The sequence below is a fragment of the Patiria miniata genome, unplaced genomic scaffold, assembly GCF_015706575.1.
Source record: "Patiria miniata isolate m_02_andy unplaced genomic scaffold, ASM1570657v1 HiC_scaffold_5, whole genome shotgun sequence".
Classification (NCBI taxonomy): domain Eukaryota; kingdom Metazoa; phylum Echinodermata; class Asteroidea; order Valvatida; family Asterinidae; genus Patiria; species Patiria miniata.
In genome coordinates this window covers 6,290,474-6,312,544 of record NW_024037072.1, presented here as the reverse complement: position 1 = coordinate 6,312,544, position 22,071 = coordinate 6,290,474, and the positions used below count along the sequence as shown (strand labels likewise).

The window sequence follows — 22,071 nt, the reverse complement described above, 5'->3', positions numbered from 1 at the left end:
CGAATGTAAGAATCTAATCCTTCACCTCCAAGACGAATGATGATTGATGACATTCTTTATTGCCAGGCTGGGATGTAATGCTTCGCATCTCACATGTTCACCGTCAATATTTAATACTACCTGCGGTATGTAATATAAAGACTGAAGACCCGATTCCCCCCACACATCCTTGCTTCCTGCGAAGATCTGCAACGGAAGAAATCTACAATTTTAAATATAAAAAAGTTCACACATTTCTTGACCCTCTCATGGAAATTTTCGTTTTACCTTTTGAAGATTATCTATAAAACGAATAAAGATAGATCGTGAATAACCTCATTCCTACCATAACCCTATTATCCTAACCTATGATCTTACCGTCACTCACAAGAATGGTGCCGGAAAGGCATTTAGGGTTTTGTTTTGTCATTTTGTATGATTCAATGTCTGTCACGGTGAAGAAGCTGAATTAATTACTCATTGTCACCAATCCTCGGTAGTATAGTGGTTAGTATCTCTGACTGTCACTCAGGAGACCGGGGTTCGATTCCCCGCCGGGGAGGCATTTAGGGTTTTCTTTTGTCATTTCTTATCGTTCAGTGTCTGTCACGGTAAAGAAGCTGAGTTAATTACTCATTGTCGCCAATCCTCGGTAGTATAGTGGTTAGTATCTCTGACTGTCACTCAGGAGACCGGGGTTCGATTCTCCGCCGGGGAGGCATTTAGGGTTTTCTTTTGTCATTTCGTATCGTGTAATGTCTGTCATGGTAAAGAAGCTGAGTTAATTACTCATTGTCACCAATCCTCGGTAGTACAGTGGTTAGTATCTCTGTCACTCAGGAGACCGGGGTTCGATTCCCCGCTGGGGAGGCGTTTGTGTTTTTGTTTTTGCCAGCCCGTATCATTCATTGTCTTTGATACATATTGATTACTTTTGATTGAGGTGATCGAAAGATTTGGAAAAAGGCTTAATTTGGGATAATTACTTACAAAATCAATTGCTTTTCGGCCCCAAAATTTAGGCCTTCCAGTGTAGGTTTGCCCCTGCCCATATAGAATCAGGATCGATAATGTAGTGACTTAGAAACAGTCTCTAGACCCTCAGGATACGATCCTTAATATAGAAAAATAGTTTTACTTTTGTTTAAATTAAACCAGTTTAAAAGGGGGCGGGGTAAATCCAATTTGTTGATTAGCACGGACAGTGTACGTCAGTGTTGGAGCAAAGGCTTTGACCCTCGAGGCCAAGGCCAAGGCCAAGGTTTGACCCCCAAGGCCAAGGCCAAGGCCAAGGCTTTGACCCTCAAGCCTCGAGGCCAAGACCAAGGCTTTACCCTCAAGGCCAAGGCCAAGACCAAGGCCCTGTTTTATGAAATGACCACCGATATAGAACTAATTATAGTCACCTGAGTGACACATCATCACGCAAGGGCGGATCCAGAACACATTTTGGGGGGGGGGGGCAAAGAAATTTTGGTCCCCCACAAAAAAAGTGGTTCAAAAATTACGGCTTAGGCTTCAGGGCCCGTTTAAGGGCCCCGAAAAAAAATTGGATTCGAGATGCTCTGTGGTGCGATTTGAGGCAATTTCTGACCATTTTAACCGATGTTTTTTGAGGAAAAGATGATGGTGTACTCATTGCCTGCCTTTATTACGACGTCACATAAAAAAAAAATGGTTTCGTTTTTTTTTTTGGGGGGGGGAGGGGGGGATGGCCCCATTTTGGCCCCCCTGGATCCGCCCTTATCATCACGAATTGCTCGTTACGAAGAACAACATTTCTTTTATTGCAATCAACATGCTCGCATAGGCCTACACCGTTTTATGACTGCACTGTATCTATTAAAGTATAGGTTCAGGTCTTCAATATGGTTTAACTAAACAAAATAATGATTTACTTCTATATTGACACACAATTCTCCCAAGTGTAACGAAAGGGGCATCCGAGAAACTGATTTGGGAAATTTGTATTTGCTGGCCCAACATGGTCAGAAATATCAGCATTATCTAAAACAGATACATGCAAATCTTTAGCACTTACATGTATCAGGGAGACATATACAACCAATCAGATCTATTCCGTAGTTATATGCAATTAAAGTGATCATCTCATTAGCCCCACAAGTGTACAGAATATTTTTGCAGCAAATCTACTACAATGGTAACAAAATGTGATGCTACAAAAATGGAAGTGTGCCCAACACACAAATCTATAGGGTGCTTCCCTCCTCCATGGTAATACGATTAAAATGGTAACAGCAAAATTTCGAACAGATTTATCTGAAAAATGCAAAAATCTATGGGCCTTGAAGAGCCTTGACCCAAAATTGCAAGGCCCTGAACCCTCAAGGCCAAGGCCAAGGCTTTTGCCCTCAAGCCTCGAGGGCAAGGCCAAGGCCCTAAAATCCAGCCTTTAGGCAGCCTTAAGGCAGCCTTAAGGCCAAGGCCCAGCATCAAGGCACTTCATCACTGGTGTACGTGTCTTGCTCACCTGACTTCTAGCAGGGGTCGTACGGAACACGCACATCCTGGATCCGCAACACATGGCAAATCATGCGCGCCTCGCTTGCATGACGTTGCGTTTTCATTATAGTTGGTGCCGAAGTACATTGAACTTCACGCTCCAATCTCAACGCTCCAATATAAGGCCCAAAAAGTTTTCCGGTTTCTGGTATGGCGCTTGCCCCAAAAGTGGTGCGGCGACGCGGGTTATTTTGTACCCAACTTTTTTTCTCTTCAAATGTCGACTGATGTTGCAGATGACGCTTTAATTAATTCGATTCCCTTAAAACTCTCAAAATATCCTTCAGAGTGCAGCTTGAGGTGACCTCAGTAAGGCCATAAGGCTTGAGAAGTATATTGAGCTAATTAAAAAGCGTTTACAGGTTCCAGATACACGACCATCGCTCCGTCAGTCTGGCTTCCAGACGCACAATCACAAAATTACAACACCGTCTGCAAATGGTGCCGGACTAAATTTAGTGCAAAATATGTTGGAGTGCAGAGAGGCCACATAAAGCTTATACTCGATCGTAACCCCATCTAAAAACACATTTAAATTGTGCAGCAGCAGGATTACAGTCAAACCAGTGAGTTTGGCGGTTTTGAGACATCATCTTACATTGAATTTTTTTTTTTAATTTTGCAAACTCGCATGGCTACGGCGACGCGCGCATACTAGAAAACGGAGACTTTTTGGGGGGCCTAATACATCATCGGAACAAGTTCAGTACATTGACGTTCATTGATAGGAAATGCCTCGTGGAAATAACATGCGGGGGACCTTGAAGGTAATACAGTCACTGTAATGATTGGTGCTGTCTGGTTAAAATTAGCCTAAACAGCCAACACGGAAATAAAGTTTGATGAATAATAAATTCATCAACTAAACCACGATGGAAAACATGATCATGGTTTTAATCAAAGAGACAAAGAACTGACTGGAAGAGAAACGAACGTACAACCTCCTGAACATCTTCCGACGCTCTATGCTGTCTTGAGATGAACTTAGATCAGAATTTTAATATACAAATAAACTTAGATTAGAATTTGAATAAATGAACATAGATTAAGATTTGGAAAGATGAACTTAGATCAGGAGTTGAATATATTATATTAGGATGCAGACAGGAACATGTAATTGCCCCCCGTAGTAGTACTTTCCAGAAATGCGGTTGTTTGATTTAGAGAAACGAACGAATGCCTTGTTCCGTTAATTGTGTTAATCGAGAAATTGTGTTAAATTGGGAAAGATAATGCACGTTTTTATGAGAAACAAAACCCCTTCAGACAGCAATGTACAATACATTGATTGAAGATGAGTACGTTGTAATTTAAATATTAGCAGCGACCCTCGGTAGTAAAGTGATTAGTATCGCTGACAGTCATTCGGGAGACTGGGGTTCGATTCCCCGGCGGGGGATGCATTTAGGGTTTTCTTTTGTCATTTCGTATGGTTCAATGTCTGTCACGGTAAAGAAGCTGAGTTAATTACTCATTGTCACCAATCCTCGGTAGTATAGTGGTTAGTATCTCTGACTGTCACTCAGGAGACCGGGGTTCGATTCCCCGCCGGGGAGGCATTTAGGGTTTACTTTTGTCATTTCGTATGGTTCATGTCTGTCATGGTAAAGAAGCTGAGTTAATTACTCATTGTCACCAATCCTCGGTAGTATAGTGGTTAGTATCTCTGACTGTCTCTCAGGAGACCGGGGTTCGATTCCCCGCCGGGGAGGCATTTAGGGTTTTCTTTTGTCATTTCGTATGGTTCATGTCTGTCATGGTAAAGAAGCTGAGTTAATTACTCATTGTCACCAATCCTCGGTAGTATAGTGGTTAGTATCTCTGACTGTCACTCAGGAGATCGGGGTTCGATTCCCCGCCGGGAGGCATTTAGGGTTTTACTTTTGTCATTTCGTATGGTTCATGTCTGTCATGGTAAAGAAGCTGAGTTAATTACTCATTGTCACCAATCCTCAGTAGTATAGTGGTTAGTATCTCTGACTGTCACTCAGGAGACCGGGGTTCGATTCCCCGCCAGGGATGCATTCAGGGTTTTCTTTTGTCATTTCTTATCGTTCAATGTCTGCCACGGTAAAGAAGCTGAGTTAATTACTCATTGTCACCAATCCTCGGTAGTATAGTGGTTAGTATCTCTGACTGTCACTCAGGAGACCGGGGTTCGATTCCCCGGCGGGGAGGCATTTAGGGTTTTCTTTTGTCATTTCGTATGGTTCAATGTCTGCCACGGTGAAGAAGCTGAGTTAATTACTCATTGTTACCAATCCTCGGTAGTATAGTGGTTAGTATCTCTGACTGTCACTCAGGGACCGGTGTTCGATTTCCCACTGGGGAGGCTAGTGGTATTTATTTATTTATTTATTTTTTGCTCCAGAAGATTGATTTTGTATGCAAACCACTTTAACATCACTTTAAGGGAAATATGTTGCTTATTGAATTTAATACGCAGAGGAGGTCGTACGGAAATGTGCATCAGATCTGAACCAACACCTGCCAATATCATTACGACGCGCATGCATGACCGCTGCGTTTTCATTATACAGTGCGGACAAAGTTCATTGTACATGCTCCAAAACATGGAGCATCATCGAAACATTACACTGAAGTTCAATGACAGGAAGTGTCGGTAGGGAGAACAACAAGTGTGGAAGCCTCCAAAGTTTCACTGTCACTGTGCTCATGATTAGTACCGTCTGGTTGAAACGGCCTAGCAGTGGATAATAGCACTGTAGACGAATTTCAAATTACTATATGCAAAGCGAGGCCCCCTATGCTCTCCTTTGTTGAGAGTAGTCAAATAGAATGGGTGCATACCTTTGTTCCAATACCTATGTTGCCCAGTTTAGTACCTATCTTCCCCTAACCCTAACCCTAACCTAAACCCTAACCCGAAGGGATTTTGGGGAACATAGGTATTGGGGAACATCTGGTATACCCCAATAGAATAACTCCTTAAGCTCCAAATGGTTTGACATTAAGAGCCTTGCTTTCAATGTTAATATATTTGAAGTTCGTCAGTGAGGATGATCAGCGATCATGACCACATCGAGCTGACTCTTGACCAAAGGGGGTGGAAGTGGGCGCCGGTTTATTGAATAGCATTTGCAAGGGATGAGTGACCCTCGAATTTAGGAAGAGGGGCAGACAAGTTGGAAGAAAGCAAAATCACGAAGATTGGTGATTGGCTCAAATATTTGAAGGAAGTGACATGTTGTTAGTTTCTCCCTTCCCCTGACTTTATGTAATTTCCTATGAAAGAGTCTAAAAATTATCGGGGGATTTTCTCAAAATAGATCTGTCAAACCCCAAGCAGAATTGACTTGTAAGAAAGAAATATTTATCCCCCAAAAAAGATGTCATGACTTTCCCCTTGGCTGTGCTCCAACCGAAGCATTACGAAGACACACGATGGAGATACCAATTATATTTTCAAATCCTCTTGCGTTTTGGAAAAAAAAATAAAACATTTCCTTTAATATTAACAATATTATTATTTTGGCAAGGATAAAGATATCACATCATATAACCGCAATGAGGAACATCTTTACGAAAAATCAACATTCCACATGATTAAAAAGCAATTGACGTCCTGCGGAATACTGCATGGATTTTACAACGACCACTTTCCATTTTTTTCCCACCCCCAGTCTGGTGAAATAACAATGACGTCACCGTCACTGTGTGGTAGGTTCCCAAAATAGATTCTTCCTGTATGCTCAGAAGGGACAGTCCCTTGCTCATGTTTTTGTCGATAAATAGGAGGAGGGTTCAGGTCAGAAGATCAGACATCGCAAACACTCGACTCAGTGAGAAGGAAAGTGAAGAGAACCACACGCAGCGTCTTGCAAACTCGTTCGTTTCTCATTCTTGACTGTATAGTACCCATCGACTGTTTAGGCCTCATAAGACCGATACATTCACTTGCCTTGTACACCAACCTATTGGCACCAAAATGGAGATGTTTCTTTGCAGTCTGTTTCTGACATCTGCACTATTGGTGTGCGTGTTGCCATCTGCCCACCTGGCAGGTAAGTCTGCGAACAAAAGCTGTTTATTACTGAATGTATGGTTTACTTCAAACAAATTGTTGTTTTTATTTCAGTGCACAATGGCGCAACAATATGGCACGGCGCAGTGCACTAGCAGTGGTATTATTCCTTAGTCATGATGTTTTACCTGCTGCGTATACAGCATTACTTTGTGCAGTGTGTGTACATGACATTTACTGTGATGTATCAACATGTGCTAACCGTTGTGTTTTGTCATTTCGTATTATGTTGGGCCTTTATGTTTTATAAATCACACAGAACACAGTACTGAGCATATGTATACGTAGGCCTGCCTATGGGCCTGCGCTTAAGCAACCAGACACATATCATCAGATTAGACAATTTTGTGTTCATGAAATATATATAAACCACATAATACCACACAGGCAGCGTACACCGCTTGAATGTTACACTTCTGAGAAGTTTGACACTCATTCTTGGAAAAACAGGGTCGGTTGCGTTTACACTATAAGGACATGTAGGCCTATGTAGATTTTTGGGAAAACAAGTCTTGTCGATAAAATGTTCGAAAGATTATTTGACTGCAAGATTATTTTGCTCATTTGGGGGTAAAGCCCATCAGAGTTTGCGGTAGACGAGTATAGTTAAGACGTTTTCATAGTAAGCATTCAGGAGGTCGAGGGTTCGAGTCCCACCGGTCAGCTCGTCATTTTCTTTCCTCGCAAGTCCAAAGACTACTCTGAGTATTAGAGGTATGCATCAAAACCGGATTACCCGAGTACCCGACCGCCGATGTCAGTAAGCGATTCCAGGTTAAGGATCGGGTATCCGTATACCCAGTTTTACAAATAGCCAGCAACTTCTAAGACAATGTAAAAAAAGATTTTGAATGTCATTGATGGGGAATTTCCAAAATGAAACCAGGCTACATGGAAGATCAATACAGATTCCACGTTTATTGTGCAGATGATGTTCGTGATAGTTCCAGTTTAACTTGCAAAGCTATCAAGCCCTTCAGACGACTTCCGGGATTTGAATTTTGGGTTGGGTTTTGTTTTACGGGTAACCGGTACCCGTGTTTTACTTCAACTGGGTAGCCGGTTCCCGTACTAACCGTATAGTCACACCACTGCTGAGTAAACAGTGCAGACAAAATTACTTCGGTGAGGGGCAAAACCGAGTGACCATTAGAAATGGTATGCGTACGGGACACGTATACACATGCGGCTCGGCAAACGTATGTGGTGCTTGTTAAATCCTTTTTGCGTGATTATTTCATCTGGCATACTACGGGCAATGTGTATTTCACATCAAAATATTAAGATGTATAAACCTATAATAAAGGTGTTGTGAAATAACCATTCAAAATGGTATAAGATAACCAGCTACGGTTTTTTGTCCGTTTTCCGTTTCGCACAAAATCTGCCAGCACTGAGTATACATACTGAGTGTTTGTATTCATTAAGTTGGTGAAGAGCAAAATCAAAATTCTGTAAGTTTGTTTGTATGTCTGTTTGGTCATGTTTAGTGATAATTGATGGTAGTGATGATGATGAATGGTCATCCTTGGTGTACCGTGTCCGTGGCTTACGCTCCACATCCGAGTCAGATGCACAGCGTGAGTTTCAATCGCTCCCGTTGCAGTCACAATGCATGCGGCCAGCTTTGCTTTCTTTCTGCGCTAAGTTGAGAACACATATCGGACAGTTTATTCAGCTTAACAAAATCACTCACTCTGGATAATGAAAACAATGCATGCCGAAGAAGCTTCATGTTTGTTCGTTGTCTGTCTTTTGCTTCATAATAATGCATGTATTGCATTGAGTGCTCTTCTTTTTAATCCATTTTGCACTAATAGAGCAAACTGGTGTTAAATCCGCACTGCAGTTTTCGCAGTGTGTAAAGAATTATGACATTATAGGAATATAACAAGGTGATTTTTTTTCCCATTTTACTGGAATTCATTGCATGTACATTACTGTGTGAATTTTGCCCATCAAGTCATTCCATGCGTTGGGTTCCTAACCTTTTTCGAAAGTTCGCCTATTTCAAGAGTTTATACCAGTGATTGCATTCCAGGAAATAAGCTTCACAATGTAATTTGATGTGTTTCTAGTATATTGAATTTTTTTTTAATCAGTCTAACAACTTCAGAATAAGTCACCAAGTGTCACTGTCTTTAAGCAGGGAATAGAAAAGCTTTAGAAATTGTAAAACTTGGCGTGCATATCATTACAATCTAGAGGCATTTTCATCTGCACGTTTTGTTTTTGGCGACTTTCGTCTCCTTTCAAATGAACTTCGAGTGTTTTGTTTTCTTTATTAAACGAAAAACTTGCTTTTCTTCGACAGCTACAACTCTCTGAAAGGCTTTCATTTTGAGTTGCCTTTGCGCACACATAGTTTATTTCAATAACACTTATTTCCATCGAAAGCACCTTAAGATCAATAGGGACCTAGTAGTTATATTAAGATGGAGGAATTATTTTAAAAAGCCGAAGCTTATATAGAGGCGTGCCTACACTTAAATGCAAAACTGTAAAAATCAAAAGCGATTGCAAAGAATTAAAAGAAAAGCAAACACACCAATAGACAAGTACAAATGAAACACAAACAATGGCCAACGACGGACTGACAATAGGGGTCAAAGACAATTATTGATCTTAAACGTGGCCCCCAGTCTACCCTGCGAGTACAGATTGACTGGTCGCAATTGTTTTGTATAACGTGTACACTTATTATTCCATAATTTCTAAACGTGGGCCATTTTTTTCGATCGATTTCTCATTCAAAAGTGAGTAACTTTTTATGCTGCTAGAAAAGTAGCAATCAAAACAATATCTATTGTCGGTTTATACAAGTAACTCTATAATAGAACGGACAGAAAAGCTCATTCCACGGGTCCTTTTTTATTTAATCTTCATTACCTTTATAATTTATTCATGGATCCATGCACAATGTTCATGGTTGACTCAAGTTGATTCATTGCATTAATATTGCAGCTTTCTCTAGTAACATGAACCATGTGGTGATTAACCTGTGCACGCTAGAGCACGCTTGACATGTCATACTGCGCCTTGATCTGCATTTCACGGACAGTTTGTAGACTGGTTCCCTGTTTTCCATCTCGGCTGTAATCGAGAATCTGCTGGTATAGGGATTTTGGAGAAAAAAAAATGTGCTTTGCCCCCCTGTAGAAAAAAATATTGGCGACGCCCATGCTGTTGCTCCCAATTTGTTTTCAAAAAAGAGGTCTTGATATTTAATTTATATCTGCATTAAATTTGCAGAGGCCATTGCAGAACATAGATTATCTTTTATATGGATGTTGATTCCTATATGTTCGAATTCTTCTTCCCTGCTCAAATTACATGTATTCCGTAAAATGGTTCAGTATTCATCAAAGGCAAGGAAAAGGCAGTGGTTAGTCAAACTGATGAATCCCTGTATCAGTCATTAGGGCACCAAGGCAAAAGGCACAGGTGAAGAGAGTCGGGCAGTGTTATTGAATAGGATTACCGTGTAATGGGCTTACTCTGGACGTTGGGTACACGTGACCATCAATAATTTAATATAAACTTTGCGCGCTCTGTGGCCAACTTTACAAGGCTTGTGTTGTCTTATATTATCAATGTGAAAACAAAATCGAGAGTGAAATAACTACTTTAGGCTTCACCTTGTCATGCTGTTCGCCTGTTGAGAATTACCAACAATATTATATTTTTTTCAGCCGCAACCATACCGACCACACTGAGACCTTTGAATCCGAGCGTACCGGAAGGAGGACAGATCAGACTGGAGTGTACCGGCGTAACCCCGGACTGTGAATACAAGAGCCTTCTGTACAAAGCGGAGGGCAACAGCAAAATGGGAGACGTTAGACCCGTGCAAGCTAACAATCCAACATCCTCCCACAATTGCAGCTGCAATGCTGGTGGACGTTTTAACCGTTGCTCCTCAAGCACGATTTTCGTCATGACAGCCACTCTGCAGGCTGCCGGCACGTACGGGTGCGTGGTGCTTCCAAACGGTCAGCAGCAACTAACACCAGAGATTAACCGCGGTGGCGAACAGGGTTATCGGTCCCACGAGACGAATGTTACCGTATGCGAGGGTAAATATGAACTTTACTCCACCAGTCGGGTTCAAAATGCTTTATACCAAAAAAATTCAACGATATCATGAAAAAGTGAAATTAAGAACAAAATGCATATTTTTGTCCCAGTACTGAATCGCTTTACCTTTGATTCTACACTGTTAATCTTTAAAAAAAAAAACGTATCCAACTGACACGCATTTGTTTTACTATAGAAAAAAAGGTTTAAAAATGAGTTTCAACGAAGTCAAGGACGATTAATTTATTTCCACAACGATTGTATATTGATAACGAAAGACGTTTTCGCAAGCAGATTGAGTCATGGTTCCTGTCGTCCTCGGATATTATGTGTTGCAGTGTGCACAAATGTGAAACGTTTAAATTTTATAGGCAATAAGCGAATGCATCGATATTTTTTTCGCATTTATTGTGTCATTGCGGTGAAAGTGTTTAAGAAAGACTCTGCAATTCTCAGATAACCCGTATGACGTTCCACCATTTTGGCTAAGTTGTGAGGTTTGGTTTCAATACTCTTTCCCTCTTTCAAAACAGAACCAGATCTAAGTCTGAACAAATACAGCAACGGCAACTTCACCACCGTGAATGCCAGCGATAACTGCCACTTCGAGGGTGAGCTGAGCTGGCGGATCAACGGCCACCGCGTCCCCCAGGAGTCGGCGTCTCCCGCCCCGCCGGCCGGGCTCTCGCCGCCCGCCGCCGTTCACAGGGACAACGACCTGCTGGCAATCAGCAAATGCGACCGCTGGGCCACGAGGACCCCGTGCACCGTCACAGCAGAATTCACGTACATCTCGGCACGTCGCTTGAAAGTCGCCCACATATCGACAGATATTCATGGTAAGAATCACGGTGAATCATAATGGGTGCACCCCTGCATTAAAATTCCCATAGACACTACAGTGCTAAATGCCCATATTTTAAAATTCTTTTAAAAATACTCAGAACTCTCACAGGTATTTAAGCTGCACAGAAAAATGATGATCAACATGTCATCTTTCGTTTTCTTTTCATTTTTTGGTGGGTTGACCATTGACTTTTCGAGATATTCTCACCCAAAGAAGACGCCCCCCCAATTTCCCCAAAGAGGAAAAGTAGCCATCTTGAAAAACGATCCCTCCACAACGTGGCAAGATATAGCACCACTTTCGAGCCCAATTGCATCCAAAATGCTCAGAATTGGAATCCCCAATTCCGGGCCAGAGGTTCATTGCCATATCTCTTCAATTCCTCAATGTTATGGCTCTCAGAACTCTCTAATATAGACTATTTTGAGGGTATAATTTTTTATTCATGAGCTCATGGGATGGGTTTAGGCATATTTACCGGTGTGCACCCATAGGCAGCCATCGACTGGTCGCCATTGATTTGGGCCTCCGTGTGTTTACAGTGATCGCATGGCCAGATTCGTCCATAACTTTCCTCACAGAGGACATCTAGCATACCATTCTGATATTGTTTTGGCTACACAAAAAAACTTCCTGCCATAAGTGCTGGGAAAAGTTTGTGCAATGTTTTATTCCTATTTATATTTCAGTTTCACTTTTTTTCAACTACAACCCCTGTCGGATTTAAAACTGTCCCATGCACACTTACACATGAATTTGTTTCATTTCATTTATAATACCCACCATGTACCCAATAATCACATCATTGAAACAAAGTAGTCATTGTATTAACATTTGGCGTGAATTATAATCCACTGCAGATTGCTGCGTTGACCTTCCATCAACTGTGGTTCCCACTAAGCCTCTCCTGACACAGAGACCCCAGGGTAAGTCTAATTCCCATGCAATGATTCTTTTTTTTCAAATCGAAAGAAAAAGAAAAAAAATCGCCAATTGCCACTAACATACTCCTTCTGCTTTTCTAATAACACTGTCACTGTGATGCGATTGTGATTTTATGGCTTTTTGCAAGCCTCGGCTTTGTCTTTCGAATTTGGTTTCGGGACTTGTGGAACTCCGCAACCAAAATTCATTGTTTTTGTGTGGATATATAGCTACCACATCAAATGGCACCTGTGGTCGATGAATTTCTTTTAAAATACGATTTACTTCATGCGAGTGTGTTGGGGAATTAGAACTCTATGAAATACAGACTCGTTGGTTGTATTGCGCATGCCCGTGAAGATAATTAGGACAGTAACATGTCACGTGTGACGATTGCAGTCGATATAAGGTAAAAGGGACCTGGGTCCACAGGAGTCAAAAATTCATATGACACCGGACTTACTGCCAATTCTCGTCTAAAACCAGTAAACTTTCAGAAGATGAAATTTAACAAACAATCAAAAATAAATCAAATATGAATGGTGAAATAAAATGAACAAGCAATGAAAATGAATGGCATTGGTTCTAATTACACGAGAATGCTTTTATTATTTTATAAGGGCGCATGCAAAGCCCCTCTTTTGTGAATTAGTACTCTTCTGTATAGCTCATTGAATTTCTTTTAATAGCCCCAATTTGCAGTAACGTATTGTTTGTGGCAATTTATTTTAATTTTCTTTTAATTCTCTTTTATTTTATGTTTTGTTCTGAACAAATTCAATCTCAAATATCATGTCTAATTCCATATCTGGAGCGTTGTTGTTGAAATTATAGTGACTTAAACATCGCATCTGTAGCACATGACAAATGATGATGCATCGACCTGTCAGCTAAAAGGGCCATGAAATATTTTTTTTCTTAGGAACTTGTGCAACTTTCTATTCCTCTTAAATATATGAAAACTATTTGACATCCAGTTTTGGTTAATTTTATTGAAAAGTGCACTTCTTAATAAACATTAAAAAAATCATGTTTTTTTCGGACAACCGATGGCGCTGTTGCTGTGATGTCATTTAGGAAGACACTGTTCAGTTTAGAGACTTTCTATTCACGTTATGAACTCAAACATTAATTTTGCTCATTAAAAACATCTATGAGAAAAGTTTATCACTGGCTTACTGCCATGTACTGACACAACAACGAATCACTAAAGAAAAGACCATTTACGTCAGCAAAATATTCAAAATTCTGGAAACTTTTTGTGCTGAAGTAGCTGTAACATTGAGGTTTCTGCCTGAAATGGCATCACACATTTTGCTCAAATTTTTTTTAAAAGCCCCAAAATACCCCTAAAAATTGCAAAACAAAAGTTGAAAATATGGTTAAATGGGACACAAAGGTGCATTTTCAAGGATTGCATTAAAAGAAATTACATTTCATGGGCCCTTTAAACTTGCCAAAACACAGCAACCTTGATTTCGAAAAATGTCTGCAGCAAAATGTGCCCAAAGAGAATGTTAGGATGCATCGGAAAGAGAACAGACTCCATGCATAGAACAAAATAAAGACCGAGTCGGTTAGGAACTGTCGAATTAAATTTAGTTCTGAGTGCTCGCTGGAGATTTTAATATTCGCTGGTTTGCCCGTCTGGACTTCAGTTGGCCGGTAAACATGCATGCAATACGTGTATCATAGCATTTTTTTTCCTTTGAAGCAAAGCTCGAGCATATCTTTTCTTTTCAAATTGCCCAACATTTAACAAATTGAGCTTTCACATAGATAACTCCACAGACTTTTATCCCATACTCTCTTTGAAATCAATTTGTGGCGCATGAGCCCTACTCTAAAACTCCCACCTGAAACTACTAACTATCTTCACCCCTTCTTGAAATTGCACAGGACTTCTTACGACTATTATGGCACCCACCTGGCAAGAGAAATGGAACTTGAAGAAGAAAGTCTTGGAACTGAAGGAGGAGCTTCTGCCCCTCCAGATTAAATTCTTCAAGAAATGGAGTCGAAACAGCCCCAAAAATATGCCTGCTCAAGTCATCGCAGAGGCGGCCTCCGATGATTAGTTGAACTTCAAGGGACATCTTTTCTTCCTCCATTATATCTAAAAAAAAAATTGCGTATTTGGTTTAAATGTTATGGAACACTACGGCACGTGACCCTGGGCATGCGCACGAGTGTCTTGTTACTTCATTGTGTAAGCTAGATTCTCATCCTGTTTTACAAAACAAACAAAACCCCGAATTTAATTTGTATGTTAGCGAAAGAACTCCTTTATCCGCTTTTGGGCGTCTGCAACCTTATGAAAAAAATTGCTTTGATTTTGCGCCAAAAAAACAATCAACCCACTCTGCTAGAGCCGAATTATTGTCTGGCAGACAATAAGTCGAATCTTAGGAAGAAATAATTCAATAACTACACGTCCATGTCTCATTCAAAAGTGAATAACATATATATTGCTATAAAACGGCAATTGCAAAAAAAATAACATTTGTTAAGGTGAAACTCGAAAATAGTACGGGGAGTACATCTTTTATGTAGCTTATCATGTCACCTGCTGTCATGTAGCCTGTTGGCAAGGAAATTGATAACATGTAATAGTTTAGCATAAAATTTTGGATTGAAGAGCTGAGTTACAGGAACATAATTTTCATTAAAATGTGAACTATATTGGAAGTCGATTAGAAATTGAATATTTGGCATACACTAAAACAAAATGGAAAAAATTGACGAAAAAAAACTGAGATAGAAAACCGAGGTGTGCAATGTAGATTGAGAGATTGTTAACCGAGTTGTAGAAAAGGTTCTTTTGAAATACGGAAATGATGTATATATTTTATGATTATTACGTTTGGGATGATTACTGTGGTTTGAACCAAATGATGATTGCAGACAGTGAAATTACCAATGTAAATAATGAATTTCAGGCCTCATATTGAAAAATCAATGTTTTTAAAGAAAAGTACCATAAGTTTTGATGTAAATTATGACAGATTTACCAGAAATGATATATTTTGACGATAATAATATATTTTGACATTTATTTCTACTTGTGTATCGGCAGTACTTTTAGCTCTTTAATGATGAAGCTTAAATAAATACATTTTTGTAAAATGAACTAACTTTTGTTGAACATTTGTTTCCTATGGATGTTGCAATTTTGAGACAAAAACCCGAATACGAAAAATAGTGAAGTGCAAAGAAATATGAACGAAAAGAACCTCACTATGCAGGGGTCATCTTTATAATGGCTCAAAAAAGGCTAATTTGGAGGAACTCAATACGAAATAAACATTGGAAATGAACAAAATAAGAACAGTGGCGCACTCAGGATTTGGCTGGGGGGGGGGGGGGGCTCAAGAACAAATTTCAAAAATTGTTGCCCAAAATTGTTGGCCGCAGAAAAAAAAAATGGGTTGGGGACATATGTAATGTAATTGTTTAAATGCAATCCTCAACAATGCACCTTTTTGTCCCATTTTTAATGGTGTTTTTTGGGTCATTTTAAGGCTATTATAGTACTTTTTCGTTTTTAAACTTACGCGAATTAAATCCTTGAGTAAAAAAGCATGATGTCATTTCGGGTAGAAACTGCTATTTTAGCACTGACAGTTGCCAGAATTGTGGATATTTTGCTGTCTTAAATGTTCTTTTCTGTGGTGATTCGTTGTGTCATGGCAATAAGTCAATAAGCAACTGTTGTTTTCGCATGTTCACAATTTAAACAGAAAACCTCTGAACTCAGTTGTCCGGAAAAGTTTGTAACTTTAATTTGGTAATATGAAAGGAGCGTCAACAGCTCAATACCTTATCAAGCTGGTTGACAATTTGTGTTCGCATGCTGAATCTTCAAAAAGTTACAGCACAATAGTGATAACTGATTTTAGTAAGGCTTTTGATCTAGTTGACCACAATCTTCGTGTTAAGGATTTACTCCATTTGGGCACACGCTCATCTGTTATCCCCTGGATATGCAGTTTTTTGACTGATCGATCACAGTGCGTCAGGTACAAAAACTCGTTATCTGAATTCAATGTTTTGAATGGTGGTCTTCCACAGGGGACTAATTTTTGTCCCTTGGGTTTTCTTGCCAAATTTAATGATAAAGTGAGGTTTGGGGCTCTTACTAACAGTTAGATTCTGAGTCTGAAATATGTAGATGATCATTGTTGAGAGTAGTACAAACAATGAACCGATAGTTATCCAGGCTGTCTTAGATGAATTTAGTGAATGGGCTGTGCAAAACAATATGACAATCAATCCTGATAAATGTGCGTATATGAATGTGTGTTTCATGAAAAATATACCTCAGTTTTCATCCATTCAGATTTCGGATACTGACCTTCAGATAGTAGATTGTGTGAAAATTCTTGGCGTTTTGGTAAGTTAAGACCTCAAATGGGACAAGCATATCGATCACATCTTTCATAAGGCTAACAGCAAAATGTTTATGCTCAAATTGTTAAAGACATTTAACTTATCACTTTAAGACTTGTTAACAATTTATACAAAGGCTACATTCGTCCACTCACTGAATATGCTACACAGGTTTGGAATGCAGGGTTAACTAAAGTTCATGTTGATAAACTGGAGAGCATCCAAAAACGTGCCCTCAAAATTATACTGGGATTTGATTATGTTGATTATGAGCATGCCCTAATGAAATGCAATTTAGTTTCTCTTCAAAACCGTCGAATGGATCTCTGTCTTGACTTCGCTAACAAACTGAAACACCCTAGCTTATTTCAGGACTGGTTACCTCAGCCGAGAAGTAGTCATGTGCAATATCAGCTTAGAAACAGTGACAACTTATCCAAAATGATGTGCAAGACTAAACGATACCAGAATAGCCCCATCCCATAGTTTGTTGAGCTTTTGAACAACAGTTCCAAGTCTTAACTCCCATTCATACTAGAATTTGATAATCAAACATAAAAACATAAATAAAATACAATAATACAAAATCCTATTTTATTCATGTACTGCATTCCTAGGGAAAAACAATTTCTTATCATGTACTATTCTGGTAGAGTGCGCCTTTCTTATATTCCGATGTGCAAATCTTAACTCATTTTTTGTTTTAATGTACTGTATTCTGATATTTGTATGTGTGATGGTAAATGTGTTAGTAAATTTGTATTTCTGATTTTGTGCTTTTAATTTGACGCATTGTGACAATTTAGCCTCTGGCTACAAACACAATGATTAATAAACCAGAATAATAATAATAATAATAACAACGTTCTGAGAGGTATACGCTTTGCAATAAAATAAAATAAAAAAGGAGATGTCAAATAGTTTTAATACATCTATAAGCACAATAGAAAGCTGCGCAATAATAATACGCTCCTTAGAAATATTCTTTTCATGGACACTTTAATCCAAGTAAGTTTTTGTGGATATTAATATGCAAAGGCTCTATAAGCCCTAAGTCTTTAAACATGACGCAAGCACTGAATTGAAAGAGGGACCATGCATCCAGTTATTAAGGAAATTAGTGCTTATGTGCACGTTCAGGCTATGTCACACTTCGCGGTAGAAAGAACATTGGTCGAGCGCAGGTCCCGCAGTCACGTCAGACACTCATCGAATGCAAGAATCTAATCCTTCACCTTCAAGATGAATGATGATTGAGGACATTCTTCATTGCCAGGCTGCGGGAACGAAAGGGACTTCCCCCTGGTGAGCAACTGGGACAGGGAATGTAATGCTTCGCTCACATGTTCACCGTCAATATTTATTACTATCTACAATTTCAAATATAAAAAAGTTCACACATTTCTTGACCCTCTCATGAAAATTTTCGTTTTACCTTATGAAGATTATCTATATGACGAATAAAGAAGATCGTGAATAACCTCATTCCTATCCTAACCCTATTATCCTAACCTATGATCTTACCGTCACTCACAAGAATGGTGCCGCAAAGGCATTTAGGGTTTTCTTTTGTCATTTTGTATGGTTCAATGTCTGTCACGGTAAAGAAGCTGAGTTAATTACTCATTGTCGCCAATCCTCGGTAGTATAGTGGTTAGTATCTCTGACTGTCACTCAGGAGACCGGGGTTCGATTCCCCGCCGGGGAGGCATTTAGGGGGTTTTTTTTGGTCATTTTGTATGGTTCAATGTCTGTCACGGTAAAGAAGTTGAGTTTATTACTCACTGTCACCAATCCTCGGTAGTATAGTGGTTAGTATCTCTGACTGTCACTCAGGAGACCGGGGTTCGATTCCCCGCCGGGGAGGCATTTAGGGTTTTTTTGTCATTTTGTATCGTTTAATGTCTGTCATGGTAAAGAAGCTGAGTTAATTACTCATTGTCACCAATCCTCAGTAGTATAGTGGTTAGTATCTCTTAAGGGTTTTCTTTTGTCATATTGTTTCGTTTAATGTCTGTCATGGTAAAGAAGCTGAGTTAATTACTCATGCGCCAATCCTCGGTAGTATAGTGGTTAGTATCTCTGACTGTCACTCAGGAGACCGGGGTTCGATTCCCGCCGGGGAGGCATTTAGGGTTTTCTTTTGTCATTTCGTATCGTGTAATGTCTGTCACGGTTAAGAAGCTGAGTTAATTACTCATTGTCGCCAATCCTCGGTAGTATAGTGGTTAGTATCTCTGACTGGCACTCAGGAGACCGGGGTTCGATTACCCGCTGGGTAGGCTTTTGTGTTTTTGTTTTTGCCAGCCCGTATCATTCACTGTCTTCGATACATATTTATTACTTTTGATTGAGGTGATCGAAGATTGAAAAAAAGGGCTTAATTTGGGATAATTACTTACAAAATCAATTGCTTTTCGGCCCCAAAATTGAGGCCTTCCAGTGTTAGGTTTGCCCCTGGCCATATAGAATCAGGATCGATAATGTAGTGACTTAGAAACAGTCTCTAGGCCCTCAGGATACAATTCTTAATATAGAAAAATAGTTTTACTTTTGTTTAAATAAAACCAGTTTAAAAAGGGGGCGGGGTAAATCCAATTTGTTGATTAGCACGGACAGTATACGTGTCTTGCTCACCTGACTTCTAGCTGGGGTCGTACGGAACACGCACATCCTGGATCCGCAACACATGGCAAACCATGCGCCTCGCTTGCATGACGTTGCGTTTTCATTATAGTTGGTGCCGAAGTACATTGAACTTCACGCTCCAATCCCAAAGCTCCAATATAAGGCCCAAAAAGTTTTCCGGTTTCTGGTATGGCGCTAATTAAAAAGCGTTTACAGGTTCCAGATACACGACCATCGCTCCGTCAGTCTGGCTTCCAGACGCACATTCACAAAATTACAACACCGTCTGCAAATGGTGCCCGACTAAATTTAGTGCAAAATATGTTGCAGCGCAGTGAGGCCACATAAAGCTCATACTCGATCGTAACCCCATCTAAAAACACATTAAAATTGTGCAGCAGCAGGATTACAGTCAAACAAGTGAGTTTGGCGGTTTTGAGACATCATCTTACATTGAAAAAAAAAACGTTTTAATTTTGCAAACTCGCATGGCTACGGCGACGCGCGCATACTAGAAAACGGAGACTTTTTGGGGGGGGGGCCTAATACATCATCGGAACAGGTTCAGTACATTGACGTTCAATGATATGAAATGCCTCGTGGAAATAACATGTGGGGGACCTTGAAGGTAATACAGTCACTGTAATGATTGGTGCTGTCTGGTTAAAATTAGCCTAAACAGCCAACACGGAAATGAAGACTGATGAATAATGAATTCATCAACTAAACCACGATGGAAAACATGATCTAGTTTTAATCAAAAAGACAGAGAAGTGACTGGAATAGAAACGAACGTACAACCTCCTGAACATTTTACGACGCTCTATGCTGTCTTGATATACCCCAGGAGAACAGCTATCACGGACTGGCTTTCTTGACTGATATCCAATATGTTCCTCAAGGATTCCGAGAAAATCATTGCACAGATGAATTTATATTTTAATAGATGATTTCAGATAAAGATTTGAATAGATGAACCTAGACAGAATTTGAATAGATGACATAGATTAAGATTTGAAAAGATGACCTTAGATTAGGATTTGAACACATGAACTTTGATTAGGATTTGAATGGATGTACATAGACTAGGGTTTGAATAGATGATGAACTTAGATCATGAGTTGAATATATTATATTAAGATGCAGTTAGGAGCATATGTAATAGCCCCCGGTCGTAGTACTTTCCAGAAATGCGGTTTAGAGAAATTAAAGACTGCCTTGTTCCGATATTGTGTTTATCGGGAAATTGTGTCAAATTGGGAAAGATAATGCACGTTTTTATGAGAAACAAAACGCCATCAGACAGCGTTGTACAATACATTGATTGAAGACGAGTACGTTGTAATTTGAACATTAACACCGTCCCTCGGTATTATAGTGGTTAGTATCTCTGACTGTCATTGAGACCGGGGTTCGATTACCCGCCGGGGAGGCATTTAGGGTTTTCTTTTGTCATTTCTTATCGTTCAATGTCTGCCACGGTAAAGAAGCTGAGTTAACAGCTCATTGTCACCAATCCTCGGTAGTATAGTGGTTAGTATCTCTGACTGTCACTCAGGAGACCGGGGTTCGATTCCCCGCCGGGGAGGCATTTAGGGTTTTCTTTTGCCTTTTCATATGGTTCAATGTCTGTCACGGTAAAAAAGCTGAGTTAATTATTCATTGTCGCCAATCCTCCTTAGTATAGTGGTTAGTATCTCTGAATGTCACTCAGGAGACCAGGGTTCGATTTCCCACTGGGTAGGCTAGTGGTATTTTTTTGTTTTTCGCTCCAAAAGATTGATTTTGTATGCAAACCATTTTAACATCACCTTAAGGGAAATATGTTGCTTATTCAATTGATTATACGCGGTGGAGGTCGTACGGAAATGTGCATCCGAACCAACACCTGCCAATACCATTACGACGCGCATGCATGACCGCTGCGTTTTCATTATACGGTGCGGACAAAGTTCATTGTACATGCTCCAAAACATGGAGCATCATCGAAGCATTACACTGAAGTTCAATGACAGGAAGCGTCGGTAGGGAGAACAACAAGTGTGGAAGCCTCCAAGGTGACACCGTCACTGTGCTCATGATTGGTACCGTCTGGTTGAAACGGCCTAGCAGTGGATGGTAGCACTGTAGACGAATTTCAAATTACTATATGCAAAGCGAGGCCCCCTATGCTCTCCTTTGTTTAGGGTCTTCAAATAGAATGGGTGCATACCTTTGTTCCTATACCTATGTTGCCCAGTACCTATCTTCCCCAACCCTAACCCTTACCCTAACCTTAACCCTAACCCTAACCCTAAGGATTTTGGGGAACATAGGTATTGGGGAACATCTGGTATACCCCAATAGAATAACTCCTTAAGCTCCAAATGATTTGACATTAAGAGCCTCGCTTTCAATGTTAATACATTTGAAGTTCGTCAGTCAGAGGATGATCAGCGTTCATGACCACATCGAGCTGACTGTTAACCAAAGGGGGTGGAAGTGGGCGCCGGTTTATTGAATAGCATTATCAAGGGATGAGTGACCCCCGAATTTAGGAAGAGGGACAGACAAGTTGGAAGAAAGCAAAATCACGAAGATTGGTGATTGGCTCAAATATTTGAAGGAAGTGACACGTTGTTAGTTTCTCCCTTCCCCTGACTTTATGTAATTTCCTATA

At 40.0% G+C, this 22,071-nt stretch overlaps 1 protein-coding gene and 8 non-coding genes across 10 annotated transcripts; all 9 read left to right on the top strand.

Annotated features, from left to right (window-relative positions):
- The first annotated feature begins 469 nt into the window (after window positions 1–469).
- Trnad-guc lies at window positions 470–541 on the top strand. The gene has a single exon. It is a non-coding gene; the product is annotated as a tRNA-Asp (tRNA).
- Window positions 542–625: 84 nt separating this feature from the next.
- Trnad-guc lies at window positions 626–697 on the top strand. The gene has a single exon. It is a non-coding gene; the product is annotated as a tRNA-Asp (tRNA).
- A 3,289-nt stretch (window positions 698–3,986) lies between these two features.
- Window positions 3,987–4,058, top strand: Trnad-guc. The gene has a single exon. It is a non-coding gene; the product is annotated as a tRNA-Asp (tRNA).
- Window positions 4,059–4,141: 83 nt separating this feature from the next.
- On the top strand, window positions 4,142–4,213 carry Trnad-guc. Its single transcript has one exon. It is a non-coding gene; the product is annotated as a tRNA-Asp (tRNA).
- A 394-nt stretch (window positions 4,214–4,607) lies between these two features.
- On the top strand, window positions 4,608–4,679 carry Trnad-guc. The gene has a single exon. It is a non-coding gene; the product is annotated as a tRNA-Asp (tRNA).
- Window positions 4,680–6,216: 1,537 nt separating this feature from the next.
- LOC119741692 lies at window positions 6,217–15,525 on the top strand. 2 transcript variants are annotated; one of them, XM_038217544.1, is made up of 6 exons: window positions 6,217–6,527; window positions 8,038–8,127; window positions 10,240–10,623; window positions 11,158–11,463; window positions 12,332–12,397; window positions 14,295–15,525. In XM_038217544.1, the coding sequence occupies exons 1-6, from the start codon at window positions 6,452–6,454 to the stop codon at window positions 14,471–14,473; spliced, it is 1,101 nt and encodes a 366-aa protein (XP_038073472.1). In that variant the 5' UTR covers window positions 6,217–6,451; the 3' UTR covers window positions 14,474–15,525. The 2 variants fall into 2 exon arrangements, with proteins under 2 accessions (XP_038073472.1, XP_038073473.1); XM_038217545.1 differs by lacking the exon at window positions 8,038–8,127.
- A 2,895-nt stretch (window positions 15,526–18,420) lies between these two features.
- Window positions 18,421–18,492, top strand: Trnad-guc. The gene has a single exon. It is a non-coding gene; the product is annotated as a tRNA-Asp (tRNA).
- An 86-nt stretch (window positions 18,493–18,578) lies between these two features.
- Window positions 18,579–18,650, top strand: Trnad-guc. Its single transcript has one exon. It is a non-coding gene; the product is annotated as a tRNA-Asp (tRNA).
- A 2,278-nt stretch (window positions 18,651–20,928) lies between these two features.
- On the top strand, window positions 20,929–21,000 carry Trnad-guc. Its single transcript has one exon. It is a non-coding gene; the product is annotated as a tRNA-Asp (tRNA).
- Window positions 21,001–22,071: the final 1,071 nt, after the last annotated feature.